This window comes from Echinops telfairi, unplaced genomic scaffold, assembly GCF_000313985.2.
Source record: "Echinops telfairi isolate 266 unplaced genomic scaffold, ASM31398v2 ScPeMD7_7469;HRSCAF=8507_0, whole genome shotgun sequence".
NCBI lineage: Eukaryota > Metazoa > Chordata > Mammalia > Afrosoricida > Tenrecidae > Echinops > Echinops telfairi.
Window position 1 is genome coordinate 18,836,367 of NW_022111372.1, and position 21,215 is coordinate 18,857,581.

General features: G+C 37.8%; 1 protein-coding gene across 2 annotated transcripts in view; it reads left to right on the top strand.

The window, feature by feature from the left end:
- The first annotated feature begins 317 nt into the window (after window positions 1-317).
- Window positions 318-21,215, top strand: part of USP16 (ubiquitin specific peptidase 16) — a 37,304-nt gene continuing 16,406 nt past the window's right edge. Inside the window, exons 1-13 of one of the 2 annotated variants that reach the window (XM_004713095.4) lie at window positions 318-404; window positions 3,872-3,973; window positions 6,082-6,260; window positions 8,641-8,744; window positions 9,561-9,664; window positions 10,737-10,924; window positions 11,450-11,545; window positions 12,735-12,865; window positions 13,259-13,346; window positions 16,241-16,319; window positions 19,018-19,109; window positions 19,454-19,510; window positions 20,668-20,844. In XM_004713095.4, the coding sequence (XP_004713152.1) occupies window positions 3,913-3,973; window positions 6,082-6,260; window positions 8,641-8,744; window positions 9,561-9,664; window positions 10,737-10,924; window positions 11,450-11,545; window positions 12,735-12,865; window positions 13,259-13,346; window positions 16,241-16,319; window positions 19,018-19,109; window positions 19,454-19,510; window positions 20,668-20,844 (1,356 nt within the window). In that variant the 5' untranslated portion in view covers window positions 318-404; window positions 3,872-3,912. The remainder of the gene's footprint in view (window positions 405-3,871; window positions 3,974-6,081; window positions 6,261-8,640; window positions 8,745-9,560; window positions 9,665-10,736; window positions 10,925-11,449; window positions 11,546-12,734; window positions 12,866-13,258; window positions 13,347-16,240; window positions 16,320-19,017; window positions 19,110-19,453; window positions 19,511-20,667; window positions 20,845-21,215) is intronic. The other variant, XM_004713096.2, reaches the window with a different exon arrangement.

Sequence of the window (21,215 nt, forward strand, 5' to 3'; positions counted from 1 at the left end):
AATGGTGTTCCACTTTACCAATTTACCAATGTTAAAATCTGGTCACCTTAGCAGAGGAATTTGTTCATAATTTTTTTAAAACTATAGTCCGGCCCTCCAACGGTCTGAGGGACAATGAACTAGCCCCCTGTTTAAAAAGTTTGAGGACCCCTGGTTAAAACCCACAGGGGAGATTCCGGGCCAGGGACGCACGGGCACTTCCGGCGTGGAGCGCTCCCAGGCGCCGCTGGAGCGGACGACGCGGTGGGTCGAAGTCCCTTCCCATCATGCCACGTTCCGGAAGTTGCTGCTGTCTCAGGTCGCTCTGCCTTCGGGCTCTGTCGCTCCTCACTCGTCACCGGGAGGAAGACGGAGATGCCTGCCTAGCTCATTAGGGGCGACAGCGATGGGCGCCGTCGTCGTGGGTAAGTCCTGGCCACATTTTACGTGACTGCGAGCCCTCGGACGACCCCGAATGTTCGGTTGCGACCTCGTTCTCTTTCCAACGCCCTGTCTGCCTTCTTCTGATTACCTGGCTCCTGTCCGGCCCTGCGTTCTAATAGGTTGTCTACCCTGTCACTTCCAGGATTGGGCCCATTAGGCAGCGGGGCTGGCAGTCCTCTTGACCTCATGCACCCGAGGTTCTCCCGGGGGTGCAGAGCAGTTGGAAAGGAAAGGGAGGTGTGGCGAGTGTCACGCGACTGGGGACACCCAAAGGTTTGTGGGTGACGCGACTGGGGACACCCAAAGGTTTGGGTATGAACTTGCATCTGTACTCTCGTGGTCTTTAATAGGAAAAATCAGGGTCTGTCCTCAACCCGACGCTGCTGCTTTGGGGAGGACCGAACTATCCAAACATGGAATGCAAAGCCACGTATGAGCCCTGGGGACCCCCTGCCGCATGTTTTTTCATGGTTCCGAGCACACAGGAGAGAACTGAGAGGGCAGAAAGAGGGAGGGAAAGGGATGGATAGGAGAACCGGCAAGGCTAGCTTAGTTTCTGAAGACACACCTGGAAATTAAAATACGTTTTTTGATAGCATTCACCATTCTCTCTTCGCAGACTAATTAGACATGCCTTTGTCTAGTGTCAGTATTTTGCTGCAGCTCTTTCTACATCACTGAAGTGACACCCCGCCTCCCCCCGCTGTTACAATTCCACTGTCGCGTTTTTTCGATGGAGTCTTGCCTCCTGCCGTCCTCAAGCCAGATTTCCTAAGGCTAATCTCGTCACTCTGCATTCTTCCCCCCCCCCCTTAGTTTGCTTCATTCTTATGTACCCATCTTTGCAGCTTATAACCACCTTTTATAGCACCATGATTATTGTCTTATTCTACTTCAATTTAGACAGTATTTCTTGAGGCTCTATTCTGACAGAGTAGAAGAACTGTCTCTTGGGGTTTCTGAGACTTTAAATCGTTACAGGAGCAGACAGCCTCACCTTTCCCCTTTGGAGCAACTGTGAGTTCAAAGAGCTGACCTTGTGATTAGCACCTCAATTTGTATGCATCCTGGGCTCCCTTTGAAGCCCCAAACCATTTTATAATTAAAATGTTCGTATAAAGCGTCCTGTTGGGGTAGTGGGTCAAATCCCTAGGCTGTGCCCAGCCACTCTTCAGGGGAAAGATGATGCTGTCTGCTCTTTTAAAGATTTACAGCCTCAAACACCACAGGGAGCAGTTCTACTCAGATCTATAGTTGCTATGAGTCAGAGTTGACTGAAGCCAGTGGGTCTCATATTGAAATGGAAAATGTTTTGTTACCTCCATGAGTGTTTATACCACACACAAAACTTTTTTTTTTTAAGCACACAAAAATGGAAACGAAAAACGTAATGGTTCTTTGTTGAGCAGTCATGAGATTCAGGATTACCAGAATGTTGGGACCAAATGTTGGGAGTTTGGACTGGGAAACTGTTAAGTGATTGCAGTCAAGAGAGTGATGTGATGAAAATGATGCTGAGAGGTGAATCGGATCCTGGAGTGCAGCGTAGATTAGGGGGGAGTTAGATCAGAGGCAAGAAATTGGATAGTATTTTAATATTATGAGGGGATGGAACGGGGAGATAAAAACCTGTCATTTCTCTTAGATAGACAAATTATAGGAAATGCCATGTTTATGATGAGGAATAGTATATGAAATTTATCTTAATATAATATGCTTATATTATAATTATAGTTATAATATGATATGCTTTTTGTATTCTTTTGTTACTCTTATCATTTATTTTATAAACATTGTTTTGTATCCTTGGAAAGGTTTTACTGTCATTTACTTTATGTGACACTTATTTTTTTATACAAATCTATTTATTTTTATTTTTTTAAATCATTTTATCGGGGGCTTGCACAACTCTTAACACAATCCATATATCCATCCATTGGGTCAAGCACATTTGTACATTTGTTGCCATCCTCATTTTCAAAACATTTTTTTCTACTTGAGCCCTTGGTATCAGTTTCTCATTTTCCCTCCCTCCCTTATGAATCCTTGATAATTTGTAAAAATTTTTTTTCATGTCTTCTACTGGCCGATGTAAATTTTTTTTTTCATGTCTTCTACTGGCTATTCAGATCCCCTTGGGAGGGGGGGCAAATCTTTTTGTATTATCCTACTTTTAATTACACTAATCTATCAAGAGCTGAAAAAAATACATCGAAGACTCTAAACCAGAGTAATGGTGACAGCTGCATTGCATGATTACTTGGGCGTGTTTCACATCATGTGTTCCAGCCTACACTTCTTATAGAAGGAATCAGAATTCTAGTAAGCACACCAGGTAAATGAACTGTGAGGGAGTTAATAATTTTAAATGATTTTGACACCATTTTAAAAAATAAAAATGATAAATATAATTTTTCAAACTTCCCACTATTATATAAAGCTAGGTAGATTTCTTTTGTGTCATTTTAGCACTGGCTACATCTTCTAATTTTGAATTGTTGATTAAAGAGGTGAATATTTGAAGTTCATCTTAGAGTTATAACCAAATTGATTTTAGCAATGATATAAAAATAGAAAGAGTGAGAATATAGTTATAATTTATTCTCTGCTGATAGCCATAGGAAATCTGGTCTGGAAAATCACTTCTGCTTGACTTTAAAACTGGTTAATTTTCTAACTCCTCAGGACAATTAACATTTTTTTCTTTGACAAATTCTCATTTGCATAAACTGCAGAGTTAAGGAAAGTAGATTTAAAGGAAAATGAAGAATTAGTTTGGGTTAGTTTAGAGTTAGATTGCTAATAGTGTAACATGATGTGACTTTTCAAGGTCTGTGTAAGCAGACTTATGCTTTCACTCACTTTAATTATTAAACATCTCAACCTCATTATCAGTTTCCCAGGCTATGAAAAACACAATTCTGCCTACTATACAGTCTTTTTTATTGAAAATTAAATTATGTACTTGTATGAGTGATCTTTGTAACTTATATAAAGTGTGCTGCAAACAAAAGACTATTTTATATGTGGTTTAGTTGTATTCCTGTCTTTTTAAAAAAAATCGTTTTAGTGGGGGCTCGTACAACTCATCACAATCCATACATACATACATTGTGTCAAGCACATTTGTACATTTGTTGCCATCATTCTCGAAACAGTTGCTTTCTACTTGAAAGCATTTTCCCCCTTATTCTTCCCCCTCCCTCCCCGCTCCCACCTCCCTCATGAACACTTGATAATTTATAAATTATTATTATTTTGTCATATCTTACACTGTCCAATGTCTCCCTTCACCCACTTTTCTGTTGTCTACCCCCCCACCCCCACCCCCGCCGCCCCCGGGAGGAGGTTATATGTAGATCCTTGTAATTGGTTCCCTATATTATTGTCTTCTAAAGAAATATGACACCTTTTATTTTGGTCAAACTAACTTTATCTTGTTTTCTAGATTAGTACTTTGTGTCGTTACGTCATCTATAAACTGCCAACATGGGAAAAAAACGAACAAAGGGAAAAACTCTTTCAATTGATGATTCATCTGAATCTTTAGGTATAGTTCACTAGTTAAATTTTAATATTTATACAGGAAAAAACATTAAGGTGTGTATCAATATGATGTAATTTGCATTTTAACTTAATATATATAGCTACATGACATTTAATAGTCTGATATAATGTTTTTATTGGCATAGTATTCTGTTGATGTAAAGGGCCATTATACATCCGTCATAGTTTATGTAGCTAATCCCTTACTGCTATAAGTTTAGATAGTCTTTAATTGTTTAGGTATATGAATGGAACAACAAAAAAGTCTATGTAGCTGAATTTATGATCACTTATTTCCTTAGTACAAATTGGAGAAATATAATTTCTAGATGACAGAGTATAAATATTTTCAAAGCTTTTTTTATATTATTGCCAAATTACTCAGTAGAGGTGTTTCACTAGTGTAAAGGGCTAGCTGCCACCTATCTGCCAGTGGAACCATGTATCTTGCTATTATGATAACCAGGTTCCAGCAGAGTTTCTGGATGAAGACAGATGAGGAAGGAAGGCCTGGCATCCTATTTCTGAAAATTAACTGGTGAAGACTAGTGGCTGAGAATGATCCAATCAGTTTTGTGCGGGGCCACTCTTTGAGTCTGAGTCAAGATGTCTCGATAGATGCTAACAAAAAGCAACAGTAGCTTTCACATGATTTTATTTGCATTTATATTTCTTTTGTTGAATTGCAAGGTTATTAGAAGACAGTTATTTGTGCCTCTAGACTACTTTCTAATCCTCTAGAACCTTTGATACAACTCTTTAGAGCAGCAGTTCTCAACCTGCGGGTCGCCACCCCTGTGGGCGGGGAGGTGTTGAACGACCCTTTCATAGGGGTCACCTAGGCCCATTGGAAAACACATATTTCCGATGATCTTAGGAACTGAGAAACCGCGCCTCTATCCATCTCCAGGCGGGTCCGCTCACATGCAGATACACCCATATATATATTTCACAATATATAATTACATATTATTTTTGTGATTGATCACTATGCTTTAATTATGTTCAATTTGTAACAATGAAAATACATCCTGCATATCAGATATTTACATTATGCTTCCTAACAGTAGCAAAACTACAGTTAGGAAGTAGCAACGAAAATAATTTTATGGTTGGGGGTCACCACAACATGAGGAACTGTATTACAGGGTTGTGGCATTAGGAAGGTTGAGAACCACTCTTTTAGAATAATATACAAAATCCTTCATTTAATCTTGCCCCAACCAGGTTTCCAGCCTCAGACTCAGAGGCTCATTTTTCATAGCATCGTGTGATATTTGTCACGTCTGATTACTGGTCCTTTTGGGGAGACAAGGTATGCTCTTATTCCTCCCATGCTCTTGTTCATGGGGTATTGATATTTCAGGACGTCCTTCACCCCCTGAGGTCATGCGGTGTGAGCCTTGGAGGCAGAAAGATGTGACTCCACATTCTGCCACAGCCATGGAGTTGTTAATGTTAGGTGTAATCCTAGTTTTCTCACTTCTCCTTGAAGATAATAATATCTTTCATATAGAGTGGTTGTGAAGATTAAATGAGATGATGTATGCTATCATAGGTACAGTGCCAGGCTCTCAGTAAGCCTGTAACATTAGCAATTTTTAGCATTGTCAATATCTTTCAAAACTGCCCGGTTTTGCCCCCGCGCCATGAAGCCTTTGACAACATTAGCCTTTTCTTGTGCTGCTGTAGGATGTTTTGAAGAGTTTTGCACATGTATTTATTTGTCTCTCCTGTCAGAGTAAGCTGTGACTTGGTCACCTTTAGCTTCCCTGGCATCTAGCACAGTGCCCATCCTTCAGTAGGCATACTGTTGACTGAATGAAAGACTTCCTCTATAAAACTTCTAAGATTAATTTAAGGGAAATAGCCAAATAAATTGAAGTTATTTTTATGGAAGGCCATACTTGGGTTATTATAAAAGTAAAATTTCAGATATACATGAAATTTTTTCAAATTGTAATCATCTCATTAGATATCAAACAAAATTAAAATTTCAGATGAACTATTTATTGAGTAAATTTATTTTTGAAGTTTGAAAGGTAAGTTTTGAGATTAACTGAAGAAAACCATTTTTGATCTCGTGCATTTCTCTGTTACTTGTTTGAATAGAACCTGTGTGCAGACACATTAGAAAAGGATTGGAACAAGGTAATTTGAAGAAGGCTTTGGTGAGCGTGGAATGGAATATCTGTCAAGATTGTAAGACAGACAATAAAATAAAAGATAAATCTGACGAGGAGACAGAAGAGAACTCTTCAGTTTGGCTCTGTCTTAAATGTGGCCATCAGGTATATTTAAATTTTGGTTAATAATGGGACTCTAGAAACGCTTTTAACTTATTTTAGTTTCTGGGTGATGCAAATGGTTGTGTTTGACCACAGCAAGGGAAAGCCTATGAAGTGGTTCTAGTCTTTAACACATGGGTTGAAATGAACTCAATGACAGTGAGTTTGTTTTTAGCATGCTTTATAGGCGTTACTTAAAAGTAAAGTATGGATGATTTTGTTTTTAGCATATTTTACAGGTGATACTTAAAAGTACAGCGTGGATGATTTGGATGCCAGCTAGCATAGGTCATGTTCTCAGGGGGAAAGATTTTTGAAATGAAAATTTGTGTATAATTGGTTTATTGTGGGACATTCTCAGGTGCCACACCAGGTAAAGAGTAAGGGAGGCTGGATTAGGCAGTGGGAGAAGATGAGCTAAGAAGCAATTGTTATAGGGCCTCAGCCAATCCCACAGGGAACTGTAGCCCTTCAAAGATGCCCTGAATTAAGGGAAGAGACCAGACCTTTGTACCTACTCTTTGACTATCCATTGCAATGGGGTGCCCTTTTGGGTGCAGACAGCTTCTGAGAATTGATTGGACTCTGAGCTGTCAGTAGGCTTCATTCCTGTCAGCTAGGGGAATGACTACCTTAATGGGGGATCTTGCAGCACATCTGCTTTACCAGTCTCCATATATTACCCAATATCACGTCCTTTTGTCATCCTTAGTGGGTGAAAGTTAACTTTATTTGTTAGGAAACTAGGCTGCTAGGCAGGGTTTTCAGATAAGGCAAACAGTCATTTTCCCCCCCATTTAAAGCATATTTTTATTTTTAGTGTGAACAGGACGAGTTATTGTAGTGTAGTCCAAGGAGGTTGATGGCCTGGTTCAGATAAATACATTTTAGTAGTGATCTAACCAGCTGGTACCAGGAAATGCTCCTGGTCTTTTGTGAATGAGCTGGTACATCTTTTAGGTGGAAAGCTTCCTTTTATTTGTTTGGTTAAGGCTTATTCACCATCTCTCATGGTCTAGGTCTTTTGGTTTTATAAAAGGTTAATAAAACATACTTTGCACCTTCAGTGTGTACAGTTCAGGGGAGAAAAGAGGTACATACTGATTTCTTTAATACAAGGAGGGAAATAAGGAATGACAACAGGAATTTACAACATGTTTTGTAAGAGTTTTTTTAATAGGAAGGGTAAAATATTTTCTTCTGGAAGGATAAGCATGGACGTTTGGGAGAATTTATTTCTTGATCAAAATCCTGACAAATAGGTGGGATTCGGCCATGTGGCAGCAACAGTGGATGATTCTAGGACAGATGGAATAATAGAAAATGTGGTTGCAAAAGTGCTTAGTGTGTTTTTAGATAGCATGTGGTTTGTGAACAGGAGAATATGGGACTTGACGTAATTGGGTTTGTTTATTAGTAGATTGAGAGCTATTGGTAATTTTGAACTCGGTATATGAATAGAGCTTTGTTTTAGGAAGCTAAGGAAATACAAGTTTATGGAGGAGACTCAAGTCAAGAGAACAGTTAAGAGACCTTTACGTGGTCCTGACACCTAATGAGTGGTTTAGTGGGGTGTAACTAGCACTGGACAGGATGCGTGGGGGAGAAAGGGTACTTTGAGTGCATAGTTTCCTAAATACCTTTAGCTGCATATAGATATTCAAGTTTTAATAAGAGCCCACATTTTTTTTTCTTTTCTCTTCAATTTACCTTTAATCAATGTTTAATACATGAAATAACAATCACATTTGTATAATGTCAATTTTAAATAGAATCAGTGTAGTCAAATTAATCTTTATTGAATTTTTAAATGTAATATTGAAAAAATCACATATTTAAATCCACTAATAAGCACCCTATAGCCCCTTTTTTTTTTTTAACATTTTATTAGGGGCTCATACAACTGTTATCCCAATCCATACACACATCAATTGTGTAAAGCGTATTTGTACATCATTTCTCAAAACATTTTCTCTCCATTTAAACCCCCAACATTAGGTCCTCATTTCCCCCCTCCCTCCCCGCTCCCCCCTCCCACATGAGCCCTTGATAGTTTATAAATGGGTATTTTGTCATATCTTGCCCTGTCCGACTTCTCCCTTCATCCACTTTTCGGTTGTCTGTCCCCCAGGGAGGAGGTCACACACAGTTCCATGTAATCGGTTCCCTCTTTCCTACCCATTCTCCCTTTACCCTCCCTGTTTTGCCACTCACACCACTGGTCCTATAGGGCTAAGAGCCCAAATTTTTGTTAATGCTTTATATTCAAAATTGTGTAACTGGCAGACTTGCTATAGCCACTTCTGTGTTCTTTAGAGTTTATGAATTCTATTTGCTCCATGAATTTTTGTGATTTTTGAGCTCTTTGGTTATGATTCTTTAGGGCTGTGGCCGAAATTCTCAGGAGCAGCATGCCCTGAAGCACTATATGACACCAAGATCTGAACCCCACTGCCTCGTTCTTAATTTGGACAACTGGAGCGTATGGTGAGTTTTAAGTGTTGCGCACATGGACTGGAAATTCCTGTAAATATTGGAAAATGGAGATGCTTCAAAATGTTTAACAAACCAAAAAGTTAGAGGTTTGGGTTTATTTGCTTAAATACTTTGCTTTCAGAAGTCTAGAGAATGTAATGCTATGTAAAGCTTTTGCATAGTATTAGACAAAATGGACAACTGTATCCTGTAGAGGACAGGGATCGTCCCCCTTTTGCCTTTTCTTTCTAGTGCTATCAAGAAGTGTTCAGTGGCCCTTTTTAGTTTAAAAATTGGGGGGCACTGAGAATAAATTTCAGATAGCTGAGAATCAAGTAAAAACTTGGCAGTGCATTTATATAAAAATAAATCTTGATCTCTAGTATATTGTAGTTCCGTGTTGTTATATCATTAAAATCAATGTTCACATCTTTTAAACCCATGTATTTTCATAGCAGTGTTCATTGTAAGTTATGTGACTTGTTAATCTTGTTGGTATTTTGAACTCTATGTGTGTTTTTGAACATATATTTAGAAAAAATTTGACTTTAGTGTTATAAATAGCCATTCCAGTAAAATGTTGGCTTGGCATATTTTCCCAGTAAATATAGCCAAAATTCTGGCTAACTATAGTAATAGTATAGCAGAGTTAATATACGTAGTCTTTTTAAAGAAAACAAATGATTTTAATTTAAATAAAGAAATGTATTTGTTGTTTCTTTAATACACTACTTTGGTTTTTATACATTTTGTAGCCCAGGAATTACAATTTGGGTCCCTCTTTTGGTTGGGTGTCATTTTTCTTATCTATGCTTTTTTGGGAAACAGGTGTTACCTGTGTGATAATGAGGTCCAGTATTGTACTTCAAATCGATTGGGTCAGGTGGTTGATTATATTAGAAAACAAGTTGATATTGCAACGCCAAAATCAGGTAAAGCCATTTATATCTTAGTGTACAGTGTAATGTTGACTTATCTATGTGTTGACAATTCTCCAACATTAGCATAAAGCTGTGTAAAATGATTTATAGTTGGCTTCAAAATGTGAAGCTATTTTTGATTATAGATATAAAACAGAAATACATACAATTGTAAGGTATTAGATTTGGAAATGATCTGAGAGAAAAATTAGATGTGATGAAGAATCTGATCCAAAGTAATGGGTAGCAATTTCCTGTCTCTACCCTGGGATAGGGCTTCCGATATACCTTATGCTGAATGCAGGCCTTGGTCTCAGTATGAGTGTGGACCTTATAGTGACATGAAGGTCCACACTCATTGCATGTGTTAACTTTTCTAAGAGCAAGATTTCAATTCGTATGTTGGAATGATATAAAAGTAAAGTACTTCTAGGAACCTGATACATCTCAGGCTTTTTTCCAGAATAATTGAATTAATTGTGTTGGTTGACCTCATTTGCTTTAAGCTTGAGAGTGTTGCTGAGAAAAGTTGGTAAAATAGTTACAGAAAGATCTTTGGCAGAACTAGAATTGTTGGTTCACACTCCTAGATTGGTTTTTGACTGCAGACTCATTTAAAGAATTACTTTGTGTTTACAATCTCCGATGTTTGCAAACTCTGTTTCCTACTTTAATTTCTCAGTGTAACATACACTCATTTGTAAAGAAATTTTTATGTAGTTGGAAAGGGAAGGCTTATACCAGAGCTTATACTGTTTGGTTTCATTTTTCCAACCAATTCTCCCCCCCCTCTCCGGTCTTTTTATTTATTTATTTATTAAATCATTTTATTAGGGACGCATATATCTCTTATGTTCAACCAATTCTTATAGCAATTTTTAATTATTTTGGTTTGCTTTGTATGGTAATTTACCTCGATTAATTAGTCAGCACTTAAAACTAGTGACAAGTAATAATGATAGGTAGCATTCAAAATTTCTCATACATTATCTCAATAATAACATTGCATTTATTTGTTATAACTATTTCATATTTTACTAAATCTTTTTTTCTCTCTTCCCTTAAATTTTCTTTTCTTCTTAAGCAGCCAAAGATAATGGAAACATTGAACTTGAAAATAAAAAATTAGAAAAAGACAGTAAAAATGAACAAGAAAGAGAGAAAAAGGAAACCATGGCTAAAGAAAATCCTTCCACGAATTCTGCTTCCCAAATCACCGTGAAAGGACTCAGTAATTTGGGAAATACGTGCTTCTTCAATGCAGTTATGCAGGTGCCAGTATTCCCCCCCCCTTTTAAATTAAAGAATCTTCTAGCATTTTAAAAATATTGTAGGGTTTTATTTCCTTAAGTGATTTATTTCTGTGCTTTCAAAGAAAAATGTTTCCTTTTGCTGATAGTAAAACACTGTACTGTACTGGGATTCAGTGGGGTTCAAAACAGTCATGGTCCCTGCCCTTATGGAGCTTGGCCGTGGGTGAGGAAGCAAAGGAAAACCTCGAAGGGAAACAAATCTGAAGTTAAACGTGGTGGTGAGAGAATCGGGGTGGGTGGTGCCTGGGGGTAGATAGTCAGTGGGTGGAGAATGCACTTCTCGGTGATGAGTCAGCTCGGCACCTGAGGTATGAAACAGCCCAATAGTGTGGAGAGAAGAGAAGAGCATGCCACCACCTCCCATTCCCCAGGGTAGATGTAGCAGTGATTGTAGTGTGCTCTATTTTCATAGCATAGACACATAAGAAGCATTTAGATAAACTGGTTATCTTTTCAGTGATTTTCTTCCTTTTTTTCATTCCAGAATTTGTCCCAAACTCCGGTGCTTAGACAACTCCTGAAAGAAGTCAAAATGTCTGAAACTATTGTGAAAATTGAGCCACCTGACTTGGCGTTAACAGTATGTACTCCAGTTATTCTTTTTTCATCAGTCACATGCCCCCTCTTCCAAGTGTCCACATTCTAAATTATTGGAAAAACTGACACCAAATCTGCCTTTTTAAATTTACTTTGGTTGTGTTTTGGGATACCCAGTTAACATCGTCAGGTGAAGAGCTGTGACAAGGGACTTTCACGTATAATTTTCTTCATGTGTGTACCATGTCTGCTGTGCTCTAGCCTCTGGCTCCCTTCTTTGAGTTTGGCTAGGATTGTGAAGCCCCAGGCCTACATGGTTACTTTTAATATTTAAAAAATAAAGTGACTTCTGTGTAGTCAAATGAGTTTTACCCTATTTGACTATGTTATTTATATTTTGCTTAGTTTTTTCTGTTCTTATATTGCAGTACTTTTTTTTCAATTTAGTCATTTTATTGGGGGCTTGTACAGCACTTAGCACAATCCATCCATTGTGTCAAGCACATTTGTACATTTTTTGCCATCATCATTCTCAAAACATTTGCTTTCTACTTGTGCCCTTGATATCAGCTCCTCATTTTTTCCCCTCCCTCTTTATTCCCCTCTCCCTCATAAACCTTTGATAATTTATAAATTATCATTATTTTGTCATATCTTACACTGTCCAATGTAAGTTCTTGATAGTCTCAATTAAGAAAAATCCACTGCCACTGAGTCAGTTTTGACTTCTGGCAACCTTACGTGTTACAGAGTAAACTATAGCTCAGGGGTTCTGGGCTGTAATCATGGAAACAGATTACCAGACATTTCTTTTGTGTTACTGCTGGGCGGGTTTAAATCACCTTCATGTCGTGGTCGTCAAGTACAAACCTGTGCAGCCGTAGAAGATCTCTGGTGGTTCAGTGGTTAAGCGCTGAGATGCTAACCAGGAAGCTGGAGGTTTGGCCCCACCGCAGCTGTGCTAGAGAAAGGTGTGGCCGTCTGCGTCTGCAGAGAGGACGTCCTTGGAAGCCTTCGAGGGCAGGTCTGCTCTGTCCTGTTGAGTCGCTGTGACTTGGAATGGGTTTAAGGGTAATGCTGTGGGCATTTGGTCGGGTTAGAAAGCTTCACTGTCAGTGATGTACATTTAAAACTTTTTAATGAAGCCGCTCTATGTTCACTATTGCAGTATATGTTAACTAATCACATTTTAATAAAGTAAATGAAGGAAGTAATTTTATTCCCATATTCAGGAATCCTTAGAAATTAACCTTGAGCCTCCAGGACCTCTCACTTTGGCAATGAGCCAGTTTCTTAATGAGATGCAAGAGACCAAAAAGGGGATTGTGACACCTAAAGAGCTCTTTTCTCAGGTCTGTAAAAAGTGAGTATCCATTTTGATTGTGCTTTTAGTGCATCAGTAAGATGCTGAGAAATCAAAACAATTCAGTGTATAACGTGCTATATATATTAAAGTGTGCTGTATGTCACTTGGAATAAACTCATGTTATAAGTCATAGTTAAACCTGCCAACTTTTAATTGGACTAAACAGAAAATTTGAGACCCTAGAGAGACTGAGATTTGAACTATGAGTATTAAGATTTTGTAAATCGAGTCTTGGGAGAAAGGTGAGGCTTTTTACTCCTGTAACAAGTGACAGTGTTGAAAACCCACAGGGGCAGTTCTGCTTTGTCTGTCAGGTCACTGTTGGAATGGATCTGATGGCAGGGAGTTTCATATCTTGGTACATGATCACTCTTTTTCCCTTTCTCATAGAGCGGTGCGGTTTAAAGGCTATCAGCAGCAAGACAGTCAGGAGCTGCTTCGCTACCTATTGGATGGAATGAGAGCCGAAGAACACCAGGTTAGCATGTGAATGATGGCCATTGTGTTATAGAAGTCCTTCTTCATGGACTTGTCTCTGATTTGATGTTTTGGAGTTCCTAAAGCTAGTGATTGGAGCCATTTTACTTTAAAAAAAAATTGTTTTTTTTAATTAAAAGATCATTTTATTGGGGGCTCTTACAGGTCTTATAACAATCCATATATCAATTTTATGAAGCATATTTGTACATATGTTGCCATTATTACTTTCTAAACACTTATTTCTATTGAGCCCTCGGTACCAGCTCCTCTTTTTACCCCTCCCACCCCCTCCCACCCCCTCACCATCATGACACCTTGATAAATGATAAATTATTTTTATTTTCATATCTTACGCTGACCACTTTCTCCCTTCCCCCATTGTTTCTGATGTTCAACCTCTTGGGGAAGGTGGTTGGTGGTGATGATTATGTGTTGATCATTGGATTAGTTTCTTCTTCCTCTCCTGCTCTCCCCACCTTCCCCCTACCATCATGGTATTGCTACTCTCATTCCTCTTCCTGGATTCCATGTGTAATGAGCTCTTATCTGTACCCGTGCACCTGATCTGGTCTAGCCCGCAGTGAAAGGCAGCACTGGAGTCATGATAGTGGGGGTGAGGAAGCCTCAAGAGAACCACAGGAATATTGTGTGCTTCATTGGTGCTGTACTGTACTCTGGTTGACTCATCCCTTCTTTGTGACCCTTCTGTTGAGGGCATGTCCCATTGTCTACAAATGAGTTTTGAGTCTCTGCTCCAACCCCCCTCATTCTCAACAATATGTTTTTGGGTTTTTTTTCCATTTGTTTGTTGGCTTTGAGCCATTGTACTTTTTAGCATTTTTCCAAAAAATCATCTTATTGGCGGTTCGTACGACTTTTATCACAATCCATGCGTACATCCATTGTGCCAACCACATTTATACATTTGTTGTCATCATCGTTCTCAAAACATTTTCTGTCTACTTGAGTCCTTGGTTTGAGCTAATTTTTTCCCCCGCCCTCACAAACCCTTGATAATTTATATATTATTATTAATTTGTCATGTCTTACGCTGTCTGATGTCTCCTTCACCCACTTTTCTGTTGTCTGTCCCCCAAGGAGGGGGCAGTATGTAGATCATTGTGATCGGTTCCCCTTTCTCCCCTACCTTCTCCTTACCTTCCTGGTATTGCTACTCCCATTATTGGTCCTGAGGGGTTTATCTGTTCTGGATTCCCTGTATTTTCAGCTCTGATCTGTACCAGTATACATTCTCTGATCTAGCCGGATTTTTTTTTTTATTTAAGCAAAAATAATGGGGAAAGGGTGTTTATTATTCTTAACATAATAAAGGGCCTATATGCCAAACCAATAGTCAGAATTATTATTATTATTTTTAATCATTTTATTAGGGGCTCATAAAACTCACACAATCCATACGTACATCCATTGTGTAAAGCACATTTGTACATTAATTGCCTTCGTCATTCTCAAAACATTTGCTCTCGACATAAACCCCTGGCATCATGTCCTCATTTTTTCCCCTCCCTCTCCGCCCCCCCCCCCTCATGAACCCTTGATAATTTATAAATTATTATTTTGTCATATCTTTCCCTGTCCAGTGTCTCCCTTCATCCACTTTTCTGTTCTCCGTCCCCCAGGGAGGAGGTCACATGTAGATCTTTGTAATCAATACCCCCTTTCCACCCCCCACCCCCACCTCTACCCTCCCAGTATCAGCACTCACACCACTGGTGCTGAAGGGAATCACCCGCCCTGGATTCCCTGTGTTTCCAGTTCCTATCTGTACCAGTGTACATCCTCTGATCTAACCAGATTTACTAGAAGAAAGTTGTATTTTTCATCGTTGCTGCATCGCACCCTAACTGGCTTGTCTCCTCCCCGAAACCCTTCTGTAAGGGAATGTCCAGTTCTAGCTGGAATTTTTAAGGTAGAATTGGGATCATGATAGTGGGGTGGGGGTGGGGTAGGGTGGGGTGGGGTGAGAAAGCATTAAAAAACTAGAGGGAGGTTGTATGTTCCATTGGTGCTATACTGCACCCTGACTGGCTTGTAACTTTATTTTTTTTCTACACTGGCCATTTTAACCAGTATGTTTTAAGCCTTACAATGTTAGAAATGACTCTTTTGTTGCGCTTTAGATTACATTAATAATTTCAGCGTTCTTCCTTGTGGGTCCAATTGCACTAGCTTCTACCAGGAGAGCTACAAGTATTAGAAAGTATTTCCCCTGAATAATCTCCAGTTCCAGTGTACTCTCCTGAGCATAGTTTAGCAGCTTTGAATCTAGGAAGTATTTTCATTTTGTAAGAGTCAGGGAATGGTTGTTATAACTTAATTGCCAAAAAATGGTATTTAGGGCTGGTGAGTATAATAGTAACAGTGAAAATCACGTTTAATTTATCCCACTTTATGCCTAGTAGTATGCTCAGCATTTTATAAAAATTACCTTGCTCAGTACTCATAACCATGCTGGGAAGCAGATGCTGTTCTCTTTTATTGATTGAGAAGATGCAGCTAGGTTTAATAGCTGGTCCAACTGTACTCAGTGATGGTGAAGCTGGACTCAGTTTAGGAATATGCGTCTGTAGCTCCCATTGAACGACTCTGTTGCTAGCATGAATGTTTAAGTGTTTGTTTCAGTAGATGGTGGGCAGGTTCCGCAGTGGTTGCATTTGAATAGGCTAAGAACTTGAAATTAAGGTTGTGCATTTGTTTAGTGGTTAGAGATTGCTTTAAGTCATTTCTGGAAGTGTGATCTTTGGAACTACTAATTGTTATTTTGATAAACCTGTCGGGCTACATCTTGATCACTTTCTTGCTTTCATCTTTTCTGAGGAAAATAAAACTTAAAAGTTAATAATACACACCTTCATTTTTTCTTATTTTTAGCGAGTGAGTAAAGGCATTCTTAAAGCAATTGGTAATTCTACAGAAAAATCGGATGAAGAATTAAAAAATAAAGTTAAAGGTAATGTCTGAGTTTGAACTGAAACAGTACTGTCGACCACCTCTGTACTTTAGAACAAGATTGCTGGCAATGTATTTCAAACCCTTAATTATTAACATGTTACTTCTTATCACTGTTGTTTACTTTGTAACCATTTAGCCCTCTAAAAAGTAAATACCGTTACTTAAAAAATGTGTAGTCTTTTTATGCACCATTACAATGAAATTATGAAGATAGAACTAAGATGACATCTGAACTTTATTTTTCAAAAGCTAAGAATTTTGGTTGCTACTAAGAGAATTATACTTGGCTTTATGAATTGTCAGTGGCCAGTTTATTAACCATGGCGCCTCCTCAATTCCTCCCAGTTCTTCTCTGTTCTTGTTAGTGGACCTTCAGAAATTCTGAACTTGGCCACGAGAACTTTTTGTGTAGATGGAAACATTCTTTATGCCATCTAGTATGGTAGTTACTTTTGTTGAATTTTAATTGATTTAAATAACCTAACAAAATTAGCAGCTAATGTATGAAACCCCACAGCTTAGATCAATACTAAGCACTCCGTCGTCCTTGGTCCCCTGTGGGGTCTGACTAGTGAGAAAGTCATCGTGCTGTCTGTCCTAACAATATGTTTCTGCATAAACGAACACTGGTTATTTGAATAAGGCTGTACCTCTCATGTTATTAGCAGATTGGGTGTCCAGGAAATAGTACAAAGAAGCTACTTTATATATACTTACTGAGATTCTTCTCAAGAAATGGAAAAATTAAAAAGGAAGATTTTTCCTGAATTTTTTGTAAAATAAGGAATAAAGTCTTAGAGTTCACAAACCAAGCAAGTTACATGCATTCTTTTCAAGTTTGCTACCAGGCTTATTCATTTAAAATTTTTTTTATTATGAATTAGGTGAAACTTTACAGAGTAGATCATCAGATTTGCATTCAATAATTGATACACAGTTTGCCTGTTCTCATTAATTTTCTTTTTAAAAAAATATTTTATTGGAGGGTTTTACAGTTCTTATCACAATGCATACATATATCCATTGTGTCAAGCACACTTGACATATGTTGCCATCATTTTCTTTTCTTTAAATACTTTTATTATTTTTTTTTACCTTCATTAAAAAGATTTTTATTGGGAGCTAATACAACTCTCCTCACAACCCATACATACATCCATTTTGTCAAGTACATTTCTACATTTGTTGCCATCGTCATTCTTAAAACATTTGCTTTCTACTTGAGAACTTGGTATCAGCTCCTCATTTTATCCCCTCTCTCCCTGCTTCCCCCTCCCTCATGAACCCTTGATGTTTTATGAATTATTATTTTGTCATGTCTTACACTGTGCGACGTCTCACTTCACCTACTTTTCTGTTGTCCGTCCCCCAGGGAGGGAGTTATATGTAGATCCTTATTATCGGTTCCCACTTTCTACCCCACCTTCCCCTTCCCTTCCCAGTATCGCCACTCTCACCACTGGTCCTGAAGGGATCATCTGTCCTGGATTCCCTCTCATTAATTTTCAGTCCCCTTAATATAACACCACTAATCTCACCCCTTCCTTCTGTCTTAACCCTTTTGAACCATGCCCTTGCAAATGCTGCTGCTGATTGCAGATGGTTGATTCTTCTAAGGAATGAGTTGCCGTTTTTTTTTGAGGGTGGGGTGGGGATGAGTATCTTACTAGCTTTATTGTGTGTGACCTTATATGAGTTGGGTTACTAATCATAAGGTAAACAGCTTGAAACCACTAGCCCCTTTTAAGAATGAGAAGCTTTCTACTGCTGTAGAAAATCTACTAGGGCAGCTCTAGCCTGCCTGATAGGGTCACTGTGAGTCAGAATTGACTTGGTGGCAATGAGATTAGATTGCTTTTCTTTTTGGCTGGGAAACTGACCCATGGGGGTGAGTTCAGTTCCAGACCTGAAGGGTGACTAAGGGGCATGTCTTGAGGGTCCCACCAGTCGCTTTAAAAAAAATTTTTTTTTTACTTTTTTTTTTTTTTTTAAACCACGGGTCGCTTTCTAACCAGTAAGCCTGGTCTCTTGTACACCGTTGCTATCTTTTATTAGTACTGAATAGAGAATATCTGAGCTAGAAAGAAGCTGGGATATCATGTATCCTAATCTGATCTTCTCATTTTACTAGTGGAGATGTTGATATATAAGAAGTTCCACTGACTATTTTCCACTGACTAGATCTTTGATAAGAACTTAATTTTCTTACTCATGAAAAGTAATTATGGTAGAAAATGTTACTATGCTGAGGTAGAGTATACGTTGCTGATGTCCGTAACATAAAAATAAAAATTGTAATTAGGTAAAATTAAAAAGTCAGGAAATTAAAAATAAAAAGTTAAAGTTAGGTAAAGTAAGTAGATTTTAAACTTTTTCCTTTTTTGGTAATAGTTTTATTGACACATCTTAAACTATCTAATATATCCTTTCCCAAACAGATCTGTTGTCCACCCCATCGAGTGGAGCTAAACATCCATGCTATCAGTACCCCCTTACCCCCGATTTGACATTCTTGACTAGCGAAACCAGCTTGCGGTTGAGTCGGTTCTGACTTGCAACGACCCTCTGTAGGGTTTAGGGGACTGTACAGTTTGCAGCACCAGCTAGCCTCAGCTCCCCGCCCCGGCCTGGTAGTCCAAGGGTTACCTGACAGCGTATATAAGGATGATTAGTAACATATGTTTTTCTTTATATAGATTATGAAAAGAAAAAATCAGTACCAAGCTTTGTGGACCGCATTTTTGGTGGTGAACTGACTAGTACAATCATGTGTGATGAATGTAGAACTGTAAGTATATGTGGGTGTGCCTGGGTTGGTGTATAAAAATTAGTAGAATGTAGTTTATCAGCTTTTTTTTTTTTTCCCAAAACAGAAAAAAACTAACATGTATGATGTTCTTTGTTGAACTATGTAAATATACATGATTCTCTGTTGGGAATATTAGCACTCTCAAATTTGGAAGAAGATGATTTATTTCCTCTGGCCAAGCATTTTCAATGTTGTATAATTTTTAAAATTTAATTTTCTTATGCATCTGTTTATTTGAAAACTCAGGATAGGATACTCTTTGTGTATAATATCTAAAGTGAACCTTTTTCTTCCTTTCACGTTTTCTTTTTTGGTTGGTTAAGGTCTCCTTGGTTCATGAATCTTTCCTTGATTTGTCTCTCCCAGTTTTAGATGATCAGGTAAGACTACTGAGTTTATTTTATTTAAATAGTTTTTTGGTTTTGTATTTATTTTGTTAGATTTTATGGGAAGTCCTTGTCACTTTTTCCAAATATGTTACTATACTAGGCCTTGGAGAAATCTACTTGAGATAGAAACATTTTTAAGATTTGCGAATAAGAGTTTATACTTTTAAAAAAGGCTGGTGTGTTTAGAATTCCTTAAATAAGGTACTTGATTGCCTTAACATTAGGGAAATATCTTCTTCATTCTAAAAAGTAATTATTAATTTAACTGCAACTTCATTATGGTCCTAGGTCCATAAATGTTAAATAGAGAATATCTCATTTTTAAACCACGCTAATGTGATTCATTTTGAGTAATAGAAGAAAAAAAGAACATACGATTTATTCAGTAAAGTTTCACCAAACTTACTTTGGTTCCTCATTCTCTAAAACTATCATTTATGTGCAAAGAAAAAGAATAAAAAGGATTTAGGGAGACATGTAAATCCAAGTACATTTTCAAATGGACAGACCCAGCCAAACCAAACTCACTGCCATCTAGTCAGTTTTGCCTCCTGGTGACCCTATAGGTCACTCGGTGGCTTTCTGAGACTAACTCTTTACGAGTATGGAAAGCTTCATCTTTCTCCTGTGGAGTTGCTGGTGGTTTTGAAGTGCTAACCTTGAGGTTAGCAGCCTAATTCATAACCACTACGCCACCATGGCTCCTGGACATACCAAGGGACTTCAGAAAACCTCATTGAAAAAAATGGGATTAAAATATATGGGGTTTTCCCCACAAACTTTTTGAAGCCTCTTCATATGTAGAGTGTGAAGCAAGAAGCATGTTTCTAATAAAATTCACTCTATTACATGTGAATTTGAAGTTGTCTTTTTTCACTGTTTTCTTTGTTTGCTTATTTATTTTCTTAGTATGTGAAGATTGCTTTTCGTTAACCTGAGTGGAATAAATTTTGTCTTGGACGTATTTTCAGATTTTGTTGAAAATCGGTGTAGTGCCAGACAAAATCCAAGCCAATCCTTTGCTGTCAAGTTAATTCTGACTCATGATGTAAAATAGGAGTAGAAAAATACATAAGTAACATGCATCATTTTTCATTCAGTATAGTTGTAAGTTTTACTTTTGATTCATATTCTATTCATATTTTAAGAGTGGCAAGAAGAGTATAAATGATCAAAATCTGAAAAAGACAATGGAGAATGAAGATAAAGATAGCGAGGAAGAAAAGGATAATGATAGTTACATAAAAGAGAGAAATTATATTTCTTCAGGAACAAGTAAACACTTACAGAAAAAAGCCAAGAAGCAAGCTAAAAAGCAAGCCAAGGTGGGTAATTATGCAGGAAAAACCTCACTTTTCCTCATTTATGTAGTCTGAATGACCTTGAATGCTGCTATTTCATATTATACCCAGAACTTTCATTTGGAAATTTCACATTAGTTTACTAAGTAATATGTACAGAGGAATCTCTTTGTGTGTGAAGAAAAAATTGAGTTGTTTTCAATGACTTATGACAATTGTTTCTAGACTTTTTAGCTCACGTATTAACTTAATTTTTTGAATTTCTATTCCGCTGACTTTCACAAGTTAAAAAAATATAATAAGCTGTACAATAAAAATCATCCTCTTGTTTCTGCCTTTTATAATCTTTTATGTATTTTTCTGACTTTTGTATTTGACAAATTTGAACAAATGCA